The sequence below is a fragment of the Mesoplodon densirostris genome, chromosome 12 (assembly GCF_025265405.1).
Source record: "Mesoplodon densirostris isolate mMesDen1 chromosome 12, mMesDen1 primary haplotype, whole genome shotgun sequence".
Classification (NCBI taxonomy): domain Eukaryota; kingdom Metazoa; phylum Chordata; class Mammalia; order Artiodactyla; family Ziphiidae; genus Mesoplodon; species Mesoplodon densirostris.
In genome coordinates this window covers 14,097,337-14,112,607 of record NC_082672.1, presented here as the reverse complement: position 1 = coordinate 14,112,607, position 15,271 = coordinate 14,097,337, and the positions used below count along the sequence as shown (strand labels likewise).

General features: G+C 35.4%; 1 protein-coding gene across 1 annotated transcript; it reads left to right on the top strand.

The window, feature by feature from the left end:
- The first annotated feature begins 205 nt into the window (after positions 1-205).
- MYCT1 (MYC target 1) lies at positions 206-14,731 on the top strand. The gene is made up of 2 exons (XM_060115413.1): positions 206-389; positions 14,220-14,731. Exons 1-2 carry the CDS (start codon positions 206-208, stop codon positions 14,729-14,731), a joined length of 696 nt encoding a protein of 231 aa, XP_059971396.1.
- The last annotated feature ends 540 nt before the right edge of the window (positions 14,732-15,271 follow it).

Sequence of the window (15,271 nt, the reverse complement as noted above, 5' to 3'; positions counted from 1 at the left end):
AGAAGAAGAAAGAACAAGAAAAGGAGCCTCTTATCCCCAAAGCAGTTTGGAGATGGTGGAAAGGAGGGTACTTAGCAATTCAGCTGAGGAAATGACGAGAAGGAAATTGTTTTGTGTCTCAGGAACCGTGTGGAATTCCAAGATAAGAAAAACAGTTGCTAATTCGAGTATAAAAGCAGGAAACATTATATACTTATTTCCTTTTATGCAAACACAAGTATATGAGGGGTTGTGTGAAAATTATTTTTCTCTTGCTGAACCACAAAGACATAAAATCAAAGTGCTTCTTTTGGACATACTGTTTTTTCTTCTCGCTCTTCTCTTCCTTGTGGATATTATGGCTAATAACACAACAAGTTTAGGGAGTCCATGGCCAGAAAACTTTTGGGGTAAGATTTTCTTTAACTGTTTTTAATTTAAAATTAGAATACAGAGAAATGTACTGCCTAAAAGTTATTGAAACTGGAAATCTCTGAGCCATTTTGTTTATGGTAAATTGATTACCTAAAGTTTTCATAGATTTATTACAAAAAATTTGTTCGTATAAAATGTCCATAAAGTGGGCTATGAAGTCATTCAAGGAGAATCTGGGCAACACATATAGATTATGGCTTGTGTTACAAAATAATGAGAAAATAATAGGAAATGCTAATTAGAAAACAATAAGAATAAAACTGAGAAAAAATTTGTAAGTCATTGCTGTTTGGAAGTTGATAATTGATTTGTTGGAAAGTTAAGTTTTATTTGTCTTACAGTTATATAGATTATGTATCTTGATTAATGAAACTGAGAATTTCTATAGAGATTATTTTAACTTACTTTGTCAATGTTATATCCTTTAATTTCCAAAGTGAATCTAAATAATAAATCTGTACTGAAGGAGTGTGATGACATGATTAAATAAGAAATCATATTATGAAATTAGATGAAAAAACTGTAATAGAACAAGTGGAAATAATACCACAAATAACATTATAAAGAAAGCCTATCAAGGGGAAAAAAGGAACATTACAACAGTAGCTTTTGGCTGGGTTCAGACACAGCCTCTAGTCAGTTAGCAGCAGCAGGATGGAGCTGAGGTCAAAACCACGAGTCTTCCAAGGCTGGAGACACAGGGAGGAAGGACTGAGACATGAGACATGAAATTGAGATGGATGCTTGGGTTCAGGGAAATTTTAAAAATAAAGGGGGCAAGTGGAGTTAAATCCAGAAGAAAAACTTTAAAGGGGATAGTGGAATTTATGAAGAGATCGATAGCCCTATTTATTGGTCCAGGACAAATGTTTCATCTTCACAGAGAACTATTTCAGACTTTTCGTTGTGATTCCAAGGTACGTTTTGGGAACTATCCGGTGAAAAATGAGCAGTGATGCTGCCTGCTCTGAACAACCTACCTGGTCGCCCACCATCGCAGAAATCTGCATGGAAGGAATTAATTAATTCCTTTTTACCATCAACATTTATGTTTGTTTCAAGTCTCAAAATGAGGGATATTAATAAACATCATAATGTAATTATTAAAAAATTAAGAAAAAGAAAGTAAATTATACTTGCATATTGTAAAGAAAGGCTTTGGTAATAAGTTATTCTACGTAGAAACCAATAGACAAATCTTTGAATTGTGGGAGTCTTACTTATATAGGTTTCTTACAATACAGTTTGCTGTCCTCCTTCACAGAGAAAGTGAATGTGCTAAACACACGCTAAAAAATAGCTAGAGTGTGTTTACCCTAAATTCATCATTGCAAAAATAAATAACTATATAGATTATTCAAAAGTAAAGTAATTCTTACTGCAAAAAATAATCTGCAAAAGCCAAATCAATATTTTTCAGGCCATTCAAAGTTAAATTTCAGGTTTACTTAAAGACTTAAGGGAAAAAAATCATTATCTATTGATTAAAACATGGATAATAATCATAAAATAAACCTCAATTAAAAACAGAATGTTTAATTGGAGCTTATTTACCAATCCTGAAATTTTTTTTAATATAGAAATCTATGCTTAAGAAAGAATTCAAACTTATTGTTCCAAAGATAGTTCCTAGTCTTTCTTTATCTTACTTTGTGAATACAACAGAAAATAGATGGAAATAATGAAAAACAGGAAGGGGAGTGTTACCTTGATAAGCATTAACAAAGCCAAACAAATACGTTGAGTAGATATAATGTTATAGCGTTTGATGATATGGGCAAAATATATAAAAGATCACATTAATTCTTCTGGGGTTCAAGAAAATATCAAGTGTAAAATGCAAAAATGTAAATGTGAATATATGAAATGTAAAAATTTCCTAAAATATAAATGTTGATCTTGTAAATTTTTATTTCCTTTTTGTATCTAAATTGATATCTACATCACTGTCTCCGCAAAAATATTATTTGAAAATCTTATAAAGTACAGTGCAATACATTGCCTATTGCTTCCAAAATCAATTGTCTGCTTGACACTTTGAATTCAGAGAATAGAGAAAGAACAGTTTAGAAAAGCAAAACTTGTACATTTAACCATATGAATTTCCCAAACTTAGGCTGCATAAAAGTTGTTTTCCAAATATAATTTTCCAGATTTACTTTAATGAATGTTGAAAAATAAGATAATGATACCGGGTTATTACCAATAGTGATAGCTTGAATTTTTTTGGTGATCACCCATTAAAACTTATTAAATGTTGTGCAAACATTACAGTAATTAGTGTAAAGGTGGGCAATAAAGTTGGCCTGAGAGTGAAAACACAGCTGAAGACCACCACCTTACATTTCTCACTTTTGTTTTCTTTGATGCATTTCCCTTCCCTACAAACATCCCCCATGAAAGCAGCAGGAAACATAACCTGTGAAATTTTGCTGCACTCTGCTTTAATGAAATAGACAAGTGTTGTTAAACTTGGTTAATTTTTGTATTCAGAGTCTTAAAGAAAACTATTTGGTTATACTTCTTGCCTTACCACTTGTGTTTTTCCCTTTTGGCTAGCATTGTGAAAAATTGGGGAATTTATTGGTTTAGGAACTTGCATTTATTCACCTCATTGAATCCTCACCAAAACTATAATGTCTGTCCTCAAGAAGATTACACTCTTGGAGGAGATTATGTGTCCATAAATATGCAAATATATGCCTATACTGTCATGGAATAATGCAAGATAATGTACATTAAAATGGCAATGATTGTTATAAGTTAGAAAGACAAATATGGCAGAAATGGTCCCTAAATCCTCCTTAGGAAAAAAAATGAGGCTTTATCTGTTCCTATAAATCAGATGAGTTTCAAATAGGGAAACAATTGTAGGAAGAACATTGTAGTCATTCATTTTTCCTACATTAACTTATTAACTCATCCTTTCATCCGTTTATCTATCCAGTTCATTAGTTTACTCAGAAGAACTGACTGACCACTCTTTATATATTAGTCAATGTGTCAAGTGCTAGTGCGATAAATAAGGCATAGTTGGAAATTTCAGGGAGTTCAGGAGAAGTGTTATCAGCAAATATGCAGAAGTAAAAACACACAAGACGTATTTGTGGAAAAGTGTGAATGACTTGAGAAAGATTTGTGTAGTTTTGAAAGTCACTGTAAAAGTTTGACCTGATTTAACATAATTATTTTCAATTTACTTACTTCAAGTCTCCCCACTTTCCTCTTCCTTAGGACTTTTCTCTAAAGTTGGAAAGGGACAGTGGTGGTAGCTATACACTATCAAGGTTATTGGAAGGAGAGGGCCATTGGTTCTTGATCAAGTTCTGGTCTCTGCTGACTACTGATGTGTATTTCTCATCTGCTTTAGGGGAATTGCCCTTTTTTCTTACCTCTGCTGCTGAGGGCTCTTACCATAAAATTTGACTCGTACGGTCTGTGCAACATTTGCTAATGTCATGATTTTTCCTTTCTGGTCTACTGGCTCTTATTCATGTACTTTTCCTTCTGTCTCAGTGGCGCAGAACAATGTTGAATGTTCTCCCATAACCCTGGAGCTGTGGGAATTTGGACTGTATATCAGACCCCTAGACCTGGATATACAAATGTCCACACTTCCTCATTCCTCCTCTGCTTTTCAGGGACCCACAGTTTCTCAGAGGGGATTGTCATCTTTCTCATCTGGATCCCTCTAAGAAGCTGAGAATGGATACCAATTTCTCTGGCATTCCCTAAATCAATCTGTAGCTCATCACAGGCAGAGATGGAGTGATGGCCCCTTCTCCAGGACTCCTACTGGTCACATAGTCTATAGCCCTTCTTCTCTCTCCTAAACATCTCCTCTTTACACTGCTTCTGAAAGTTTACTTGTTATGGATTGAATGTTTATGTCTCCTCCACCGTTCGTATGTTGAAGCTTTAACCCCCAATGCAGTGTTATCTGGAAATAAGACCTTTGGGTGTAATTTGGGTTAAATTAGAGGGTGGGGATGCCACGATGGGGTTAATGGCCTTAAAAGAAGAGGAAGAGATAGTGCTCTTTCTCTCTCTGTCTGCGTGTATGCACTGAGGTAAGGACGTGGGCTCTCTCCAGAACCTGATCATGCTGGCACCTGGATCTTGGATTTCCTAGACCCCAGAACTGTGAGAAATAAACAGCTGTTGTTTAAGCTACCCAGTCTATGGTATTTAAAGGGCAGCCCAAACTGACAAGGATATGACTCGTAGGCCGTGGTTTATTTTTCCCAATACAGTTCATTATAGTAAAAAGGTATGGTCTTAAGTCCTTTAGGCTCTTAGCATTTTGAAACTGCAACAAACAAACAAAAAAACCCAAACACTTTTCTCTGTCTCACATTGTCTAGTGATTGCAGTAAAACAATTGGTTTTCAAGACTATCATCTATTCTATGTACTTAATAATCCTATTACCAATTCTAAACATAACTTTTTCTTTATTCTGGGTATCCTTGATAACAGCCCTAATCCTCTACCAGATAATTGAAATGGAGGATTGTTAGTTGATTTGTTGGGCAATCAAGTGCAGTCAAGGGCAGAAAACCTTGGTTAATAGCTGAAAATTTTATTCCTTAACCTGGGGAAAAATATGTCACTTAGAGACCTACCTCAGCAGATGGGAGTAGGTTGTTTCCAGAGAGGTTGGGGAGGGAGAAAGCTTTGCTGGGCATGCACCCCAAAGATGTTCTTTATATGCCCTCTTCCCAAATAATAAACAAATGCTGATTATATTTCAAATTCATATCTTTAATTTCCATTTTAAAAACTCTTGGACATTTCATATTAACAGCCTTCTAATTACTTCCTTTATATCAGTTACCTAGGAAGTTTGAATAACAAATGCTTTTCTTTAAAACTGCTGTTTCTCAGTTCCATAGAGAGAAGTTTGAAGATTCATCTCTCACTGAACTCCATGCTCAGAGACTATGATTCAGTAGGTATGGAGCAGAACCTAGAAGAATGTATTTTTTGATAGGTTCCTGACTTTAGAACTTCTGCATCTACATTAATGAGAGAAACTTGCCTATAGTAGGCTTTTCTTATAATAGCCTTGTCAGGTTTTGGTATCAATGTTATGCAGGTTTCCTAAAACAGGGTAGGAATTGTTTTCTATTATCTGGAAACATTTGTGTAAGAGTGGCATTGTTTATTGTTTAAATGTTTGAAAAAATTCACCAGTGTAATTATCGGTAGTATTTTTAATAGGAAAGTTTTAAATGAAAGGTCAATTTGTTTAACAATATTGGACTACTCTACTGCTTCTTTGATTGCTTTAGGGCAGGAATCGTATTTTCTAGGAATTTGTCCGTTTGAAGTAAATTTCTAAATGTGTTAATTTAAAGTTGTTCATGGTCTTCTCTCATATGTTTTTCTAAAATTTATTATGAAAGTGTTCAAATATACAGAAAAATTTGAAGAATTTTACAGGGAATATCCATATACCTACCGCCTGGATTCTACTATTAACATTTTTATAATATTCATTCTATCTACTAATCTATTAGTTTATATTTCCAAATAAATTGCAGATATCAGTACACTTCCCCCTAATTAATTCAGCATGTATATTATTAACAGGAATTCAAAATTTTAATTTTTTTTTTCTTTTAAAGGTCAAACGTACATACAATAAAATGTGTAAAATGATCAAAAATGAAGTGCACAGATCATAACTGAACATTTGCTGAATTTTGACAAATACATACACACCTGAGTAACCCAAACCCCGATCAAGATACAGAACATTATCTCCAGCCCAAAAGTTCCCTAATGACACTTCCTAGTCAATCCCTGTCTACATCATCCCCAGAGGAAACCACTAATATGTATTTATTGAAAAAATATCTATGTATAAGTGGACCTGTGCAGTTCAAACCTGTGTTGTTCAAGGGTCAACTGTGTTTCTATCTTTGTGAGGTCTACTTTTTTTCCTATTTGCTATTACCCATAGGGAATAGCTCTTTGGAAGCCCAACTCAGAGTCTAGAATATTTCCCAGAGTCTATCCTCCTTGGTATCCCCTGAAATCCAGTCTTTGTTTTCTAAGCCTACTGAGATTGCACAGAGTTCTACTCAGGTTTTTTTGCCTCTTTTGCCTCTCTTTACAGATTACTGTATGAGAGATTTTCTTTTCTCTTAGAATTTGCTCCCTCAGGGTCTCTGATGGCTTCAACCAGATTTAAAAACATATTTTTGATCTGTATTTTATAATTGGTCCCAGTGGTTTGATACATTTTTGTCACACACAGAAAGTGATGGTCTACCCTGTTCCTTCTGAACATAATTTAACTTACCTTCAACTCTAACAATACTGTTGACTAATTATATTCAGAGTATGACTTATGCCTTGTGACTTTGGTCAAAACTATTTCCAAATCTCCCAGATTTTTCCTTACTTGTCTTATAATTGAGTCTAGTTTCCAGTAATCCAGAGAGAAAAAAGAAAATCAAGGGTGGCAGTTAGGCATCAGAAGTGGGACAGGATAAAATTTAGATAGGGCAGTCAGGATAAACCTCAATGAGAAGGTGACATGTGAGCAAAGACCTGAAGTCACCCTATCAGATGGCTGATAAAAGAGTTTCAGGAATAGGTTACCACAAGCACAAGGTCCTAAATTGGGAGCACAGCTGATGTGTTTAAGGAATGGCAAACAGGGTAGTATGGATGGAGCTGAATGAACCAGGGGAAGAGTAGTGATGAGCACAGATAATTGAGAACAGATCAAATTGGAGCTTTAAGGCCATTTGGGAGAGTTTACATTTACTCTGGGAGAAATGAAGGGTTTAGAACAGAAAAGTGATGTGATTTGACTAATACTTTCAAAGGTTCACTCTGGTTACTATATTGAGAATTGAGCAAGGAGAGAAGCAGGAGACAGATAGAAGGCTATAGTAATAGTCCAGGTCACAGATGATGCTGACTTGGATCAAGGAGGTAGCAAAGTAGATAATGAGAAGTTGAATTGTGGATATATTCTGAAAACAGACCCAATAGGATTTTCTGGGGGATGAGATACACATAGGAAATACTTATTCTTTGTTTAAATTATTGTAATTAAAAGTTTTCTGAAGCTTAAATATAATTCTTCCTAAAAACGATTTTTGCTGAAGTCTTATTGTCTGAACCATCCTCCTATATACTCTAAGGTACCAAGAACAGCATAGCCTACTTCAGTGGTAGCTAAGCTTAATGATTCTTACAATTGGAAAAGATTTTGTGAATTGATCAATGTTCTGTTGTCAAAGATAAAATCACTTTTCAGATATCAGAACGATTCAACTCAAGGCCACTAGATGGTGACCTCTACTAAATTTTGACACCAATGGACAGAATTCTAGGTATGGGTAAGATTTATTGAAAACCAGATTCAATATTAGAACCTTAGAATTGGAAGGGACTATAGTGACCATTATCATTAGGCCAGGAAGGGTCAAATGACTTGGGAAAGTTATACAACCATTAGTAATCATAGCTGTCATTTATTGAGGACTTACGTGCCAGCCTCTTGGTAGTTCTATAGACACACGTTACAAAATAGGATAGCAACACTTAATTTATATGCTATGCCCTGCTAATGTTAGAGTTTGTTCCTTTTTTCCTTTAAAAGGAGATCTACCTTTTCTAAGGCAATCATTTGGTTTTTTTAGTTGCATTATATTGTAATTACATGAAGTAAAATTATTTCCCCTTGATTCTACATTTTAAAAGTTTCTATTTTCTTTTTTTTCTTGAAATGAACCTTATGCCGCTTTTCTCTATAGATTAACCTTTTGGAATATTTTGTCTGTCAGAAGAGACCATGGTAGAGAGGCTCAAAGGGCATATACACTGAGACCATGTATAGGAATGCTTGTAAACTTTAAATCAAAATAGTCGAAATAAAGTAAATATGTCTCTTTAATCTTATCTGTTATACCTGCTTATATCCTGAGATATTTAGAATCTTCCATCAGACCCTGGTGGTTACATTGGTTTATACATAAGAGCAAGGACATGTACTTTGCAAACTTGAGTATTTGTCTTTTCATTTTATGTCATACCTGAGTGAAAGCCCCCCTGACCAGTGCTAGCTGTCAATATTCAATTATTAAAATAAATTGTGTTAGTTCTACAACATAAACCTTAGACTTTGTTTCAATATCGATAAAATTAGGAGATTGTGGGACTTCCCTGGCAGTCCAGTGGTTAAGACCCCACGCTTCCACTGCAGGGGGCACGGGTTCAATCCCTGGTGGGGGAACTGATATCCTGCCCACCATTCAGTGCAGCCAAAAAAAAAAGTAAGAAATAAAAAATAAAATTAGGAGTGTGATCTGAAACATTTATAAGAGTTTGTTTTAATTGAAACCTTGTATCTCTGATTCTATATCTGAAGTTGTTGATATTGAAACTTCTCCGGTGGAGGCTGTTGATTTAGGGAAGTATAAGTGTAGAATACATAATAGTGCCTTACCATATTTTCCCCAAGTATCTCTGTCCGTAACAGGCTACTAAATCTGGTATTAAATTGATACAATTTTTATGTATTTTCACTTTCATTTTAGATTAATATTTTCTTAGAACACACCAAAGAAATAAAGCATTTCCTTAATTGGGTTGTTTGACAGTTAAGTGATATAGTACAATTAAAATAGTGGCTGAGACCTATAAATAAAATTAATCAAATTAGAAATGCATATTACTGTTTACCACAATAATAAAATAAAAAAAGGTTTACATTTTATAAACCATATTCCTCCAAACATCAAAATTTTCTTAATCACAGTTTTAGTGAAACCTTTCTAGCTTGGAATAATAGAAGTTCAAATTTAAAAGGAGCTTAGAGTTTACCAACGAAGTGTCTACCCAATGCATTATTTTCCTACTCAAAGATATAATAACATTAAGATGGATCATAATATATCTTTCATTCATCTATTCTAAATAGGAAGACAGAATATCTGAGTGAGTTTACTCATATTCTTTGATTAAAGTGTTTCTCACAGTAATCAACTCATGGAATCTCTGGAGTATAAACTAATGAATAAACTCTTTCAGGGAAAACTGATGACAATATACAATAATAAATTATTCAAATTATGTGCAATATGCCACACAAAAACAAAGATTGCCCAAAACTCTCTGAAATAAGGTAAAATTAGGTATTTTTCTTAACCAAAGAACCAAATTTAGCAAAATGCCTGGACTCATGTACTTATTTGGAAAGAAGACAGAGGACTGGGTTTTATGAAGTATTTGAGTAGCTCATGATTTTTATTTAGCTCTTTTCTAAGAGCAACTGAAACAGTTTTTTCAGTGAAATCCAGAATTTAGGTAGCCATTATAGCAACACAAAACTTAAAGGAACTTTATAATGATTATACTAATAATTAAAATTTGATCCAGCAAATCTATTCTCTGATAAACTATTATGGCATAAAATGGCAAAGAGAAGTAAGTATAATAAAGTGAGCAGATGCTAAAATTTCTAAAACAAAATTTAATCTGATTATTAAATTACTGCTAGAAAATAACATTATCATTTATATCATGGGAGCAAGAGCATCTAAGCCTCAGTTTATCACCACTACCCCCCTCAATGTCTTATTTCTAGGACATTAAGGGTTATGATTCTTTGGAATAATTTTTACATTCTTTTCACTTTGGGTCTCTCACGACCAGGTTCTTTCCTATTCTTACTACAACTTCCCAGATTAAGCCATTATTACTGCATGTTTGAATCATTGCTTCACTATCCTCCCTGTTTCTCTGCTTTCAGTCTACCACAGATATCACTACCTGCTCCATCTTCATCCTTCCTAATGGGTAATTTTGCTCAAGCTTCTTCTTTGTCCACAGTGGAGAGGTTGAACTTCTTGGATAAGTACTCATGGTCTTCCATCATCTGACCCACCAACTTGTTGCAGGTAAAATGGCCAATGACCCACTCATTGCCACATCTAAAGGACATTTTTCTTATTTTAAGTCTTCTAGAATGTTAACTCTACTAGGGCTGAGACTTTATTTTCTTCCCTGCTCTCTCTGTACTTAGCAGTACTTGGTATCTAGTGGGTGCTTCATGTGTTAACGAATAGTAAATATCTCTGGGGCATCTGGTTGCTAATCAGTGCTAACTAAAATTCTCTCCTCACTTTGATTCAGAGCCAGTAATCTCTCTTGTCTCCGTGGACTACCCTAATTAGCCCTTCTTTGTTTCCCTGGTGTTGACTTCCACCACCGGTTAAATTCTGGTTTTCCTGGAAGTTTGTTCTCAACTCACTTCTATAAACATATTCCTTTCCTTTAGTAGAAGTGCTTTCCATGGATGGTTGAACTCTTGTAGCATGAAGATTCCCAGTTTTGCTTCTCTTTAAGCTCCATATTTATTTAACCCTGAATTCCAAATATATATCCCAGGGACACACAAATTCAACATCTTCCTAATATCAGCTTCAGCCCCAGTTCTACATTCTCACATTTCTTCCCTGTTTGGATGAATGATACTAGTATCCACCTATCCACCCTCACCTGCCCACGCCAGAACCTAGGAGTCATTCTAGATTCATCCTTTCCTCAGTGTAGCAAAATGTGTTTTTTTTACTGGTTGACTGTGTGTGTGTGTGTGCTTGTGTATGTGTGTGTTTGGTTGATTTTTATTTTTAGAAGGTGAAGGTGGTGAGGGATTGTATGTCCTTTGTTTTAAATTTTCTTTTGTTTTGAAGGATCCCCAAGTTTCCCCTCAATCTTGCCTCTTTTCTCCTTCATTGTGTGGTTCCCCAAAAGCACCTATCCTTTTCTTTGTTTCTATTTTTAAACAGCTTTAATGAGCTATATTTCACAGACTATGTAATTCACCCACTTAAAGTATACAATTAAATGTTTTTTTTAATAGTTACAGAGTTGTGTGACCACCACCACAATCTGATTTAAGAACATTTTGTCCTTCAAAAAGAAACCTGTCCCCATTAGAGGTCCCTCCCATTCCCTTCCATCTCACCCCCTTGCCCTAGACCATCACTAAGCTACTCTCCATCTATACAGTTTGTGTGTTCTGGACATTTCATGTAAATAGAATATAAAATATGTGATCTTTTGTGCTTGGATTCTTTTCTTCCCTACAGGACGATTACTTTCCAAGACTGCCTCTTCCCATACCTATATTCACTTGTAAGTCTGTTTCCTATAGTCAGCGTGCTCATGGACCAGTTCACCTTTTTGTATTTTTACAGTATTTCCAGAATTGCCCTTCTTCTCCATGATAGCTTATGGTAGAAGTATGGGAGATAATTTACTGGTTTCTTCTTTCCATCATTTATTTTTAATTTACTGGTTTCTATTTTCCATTGCTTATTTTATTTTTTAAAATTAATTAATTAATTAATTTTTGGCTGCATTGGGTCTTCGTTGCTGTCCACGGACTTTCACTAGTTGTGGAGAGCGGGGGCTACTCTTCTTGCGGTGCATGGGCTTCTCGTTGTGGTGGCTTCTCTTGTTGCGGAGCACGGGCTCTAGGTGCACAGGCTTCAGTAGTTGTGGTTCGCAGGTTCTAGAATGCAGGTTCAGCAGTTGTGGCACACGGGCTTAGTTGCTCCAAGGCATGTGGGATCTTCCCGGACCAGGGCTCGAAACTGTGTCCCCTGCATTGGCAGGCAGATTCTTAACCACTGTGCCACCAGGGAAGTCCCCCACTATTTATTTTTTAGGTAAATTGAAGTTTGAATTTTTTTTCTGTTTTCTAATTATGCTGAAGGCATGGTTTTGTATATTTTTATTTGGTCATCTTGTTTTTCTCTATTGTTTTGTAGAAGAAACTTTGGAAAATTCTGGTTTACATGGTTTCACTGCCTTGGCAGTCCAGATTTTCTATAATCCCTTTTTTAGGTTCCAAATTTTGAGGCACTGATAAGTACAAGTTAATGTGGAATTTTACTGTATTATCAATAAGGCTAATTTTAGGTTCTGACTGTGTTTGTTGCTTTTTCCAGAGAAAGCCTAACTCTATGAAATTCCAGTCTCAAGAGACTGCACTTTAAGGCTATGACAATATTATATTGATGACAGACATTTTTGAAGAACAATACTGGGTCTAGAAGATCTGTCATAAATCATCTTGTATTTCAGAAATCATCTTCTTAGTATAAAGAATTTATGGCTTAGATTTGACATAAATAGTTGTTTTAGAGGATTTTGATATAAGCATTTGTGATAATTGTGAAAATAGGACATAACAAATATAGTCTTACCACGGGAGATAAATGTGACAATATAAGGTGGAAAGACACTAAAATATATCCAAAAATTAAGGAGCAATGATTATTTTTTGTATGTGTTAATATTGGTTTGTTTTGTTATTTCTGCATCATAGATTTTGTGTATACCATCATAGATTACAACAATAAAATAGAGAGAACTTTGGCAATCATAAAATCTAAGCCCTTCATTTGAAGAAAGTAATAAAATAAGTGAGTCTAAATAAATTTTATAAAAATCACACAGTATGTTAGGAATAGAGCTGAGTTTGGCACCCTAAATCAGTTATCTTTTGCTGTGTAACAAGCCACCCCAAAACATAGTGACTTAAAACAGCCATTTACTTAGATCACAATTCTGTGGCTGGCAACTTGGGCTGGGGTCAGCTTGATGGATTTTCTGCTGGTCTTCTTTCATGGACCACACTCAGTTGTTGGGTTGACTGTATTTAAAATTCAATGCATACTGAGTTTTCCAAACAAAAATTTTAAAATTATATCCAGGTATCAGGAAAAAAATAGGTTGAAATGCACAGAATTTGAGAGAGAAAGACAGGCTTTGGGATAGTGGGAAAATCAACATGGCTTGTGGGTTAGATCATGGGGTAGAGGGTCAGTAAGTGTGGTGGGTGATAAGACCAGAAGGGTCTTCTAATATCCAGCATGTCTTTCAATTCAATGAAGGATCTCTGCTACCCAGTTTTATTCAAGAATATGTTTTTAGTTCACAAGAAGAAGCGATAAGGTAGAATTTCCATTTGGGAATGGCATTTTCCCCTCCTTGCAACAGGAAATCTGGACAAATACAAGTTCTGTGAGTTGGAGGATACTGGCGTTATAGCAGAGATTCCATGGGGATTCAGGGGACAGGAATTTCATGATCACAAGGGCATGATAACAGCATGAACCAAGTTGGGAACCAAGAAAGAGCTCAGTAGTCTGCATAGGTCATGTCATCAATGAGTCAAAGATATAGGTGACAGTCCAGGAGTTCTGGAAATATGACATAAATCAGTCAGCCCCCCAGGTGGTTCTAGCCCAGCACTTCCTGTCTCAGAATGAGAACAGGAAGTGAGGCATCATGCAGCCTGCAGGTGGAAGACATTGGTGGGGCTGATGAAAGCAGACAGAGGAAAAGGCAAAGTCAATGTGACTATGAAATTTTTTATCAATTTTTGGCACATTAGTTGCTACTGTAACTCTAAGGGAAATAATCTCTGGACTATATTTGCAACTCCATAAAATTTATGAGCTAAAGAACAGCTTTTTTTTTTTAAATGAGACTTTTTAATTACTAATTTTTTAAAGATAATAAAATAGCATAAGCAATATGGAATGTTACAGTTAAAAAAATCTTGTTTTGTATCCTTTATTCTTTTGCTTTGATAAACGGAAGCATATCAACTTCATTTATTCATATCCACCTAGTACCATCTTCTATTTCCCAAATCCAAAATCGAAGTTAATCATGTAATCCATAGTAACCATTTGTATTTTGCCTGTGTATTTAGTTGGACACCTATTTACAAAGCAAATTGCCTCTTTGTTTTCTTTGTTTCAGAGGGTGTTATAATGTCCTTCACAGTGTCCATGGCAACTGTACTTGTAATTGGAGGATTTATTTGGGCTTTGTTTGTTTGTTTCTCTCGAAGAAGAGCCAGTGCCCCCATCTCACAGTGGAGTTCAAGCCGGAGATCTAGATCTTCTTACACCCATGGCCTCAACAGAACTGGATTTTACCGCCACAGTGGCTGTGAACGTCGAAGCAACCTCAGCCTGGCGAGCCTCACTTTCCAGCGCCAAGCTTCCCTGGAACAAGCCAACTCCTTTCCAAGAAAATCAAGCTTCAGGGGCTCAACTTTCCATCCATTTCTGCAAAGTCCACCACTTCCCGTGGAAACTGAGAGTCAGCTAGTGACTTTCCCTTCATCCAATACCTCCTCCACCATCAACACTTCCCACAGTCTGGGCCGTCCTGATTTCCACTGGTCCAATCACACTCTTCGGATTGGCCTTTCAACACCAGCTCCACCTGCCTATGAGTCAATCATAAAGGCTTTCCCAGATTCCTGAGCAGGGTGCTTTTGTTTCTGTTTCTCTCTTTTCTTGTCTTTTATTGAAAGGAAATCACAAATAGGCTAAACAGAATTTTGAGGACATGGCCCAAATGCCTAATGAGTTTCTAACCTGAAACAAGCACACACAAGTTGGACATTACAATGTAAAACACATTTCTTTGAACACATCTTTTTTCTTTGTCTCACAAAAGAATAATATTTTTCCAAATAGTTGTATATTTATGTATTTTATATTCGATGTGAGAATTATTAAAGATAGTGATTCTTACCTAAGAATCAGCTGGATACAGTATATATATTTTAGACTAAAACTAAAAACTTTAGATATTTGTGGTTTACAATCCTCATTTGCTGTCCAGTGTGACTATAAAGGGGAAGAAATCACTTAAAAGTGTATAACTTTTTTGAAAAAATTTTCTATCCTAAGGAATTTTAATTTAATTTTCTTTAGAAAGACAAGTGAACCACATTACCATCTTGGATTTTTGATGGATTATATGGACACAAAATGACAGAACATAGGAGATTCTAAAGT

What these genes read in the sequence shown, in the direction of transcription:
- MYCT1 (XM_060115413.1), top strand. Translation starts at nt 206, where the DNA reads ATGCAAACACAAGTATATGAGGGGTTGTGTGAAAATTATTTTTCTCTT. An exon ending in ATGGCCAGAAAACTTTTGGG is followed by an intron (nt 390 to 14,219) that starts GTAAGATTTTCT and finishes TCTTTGTTTCAG; the next exon opens with AGGGTGTTATAATGTCCTTC.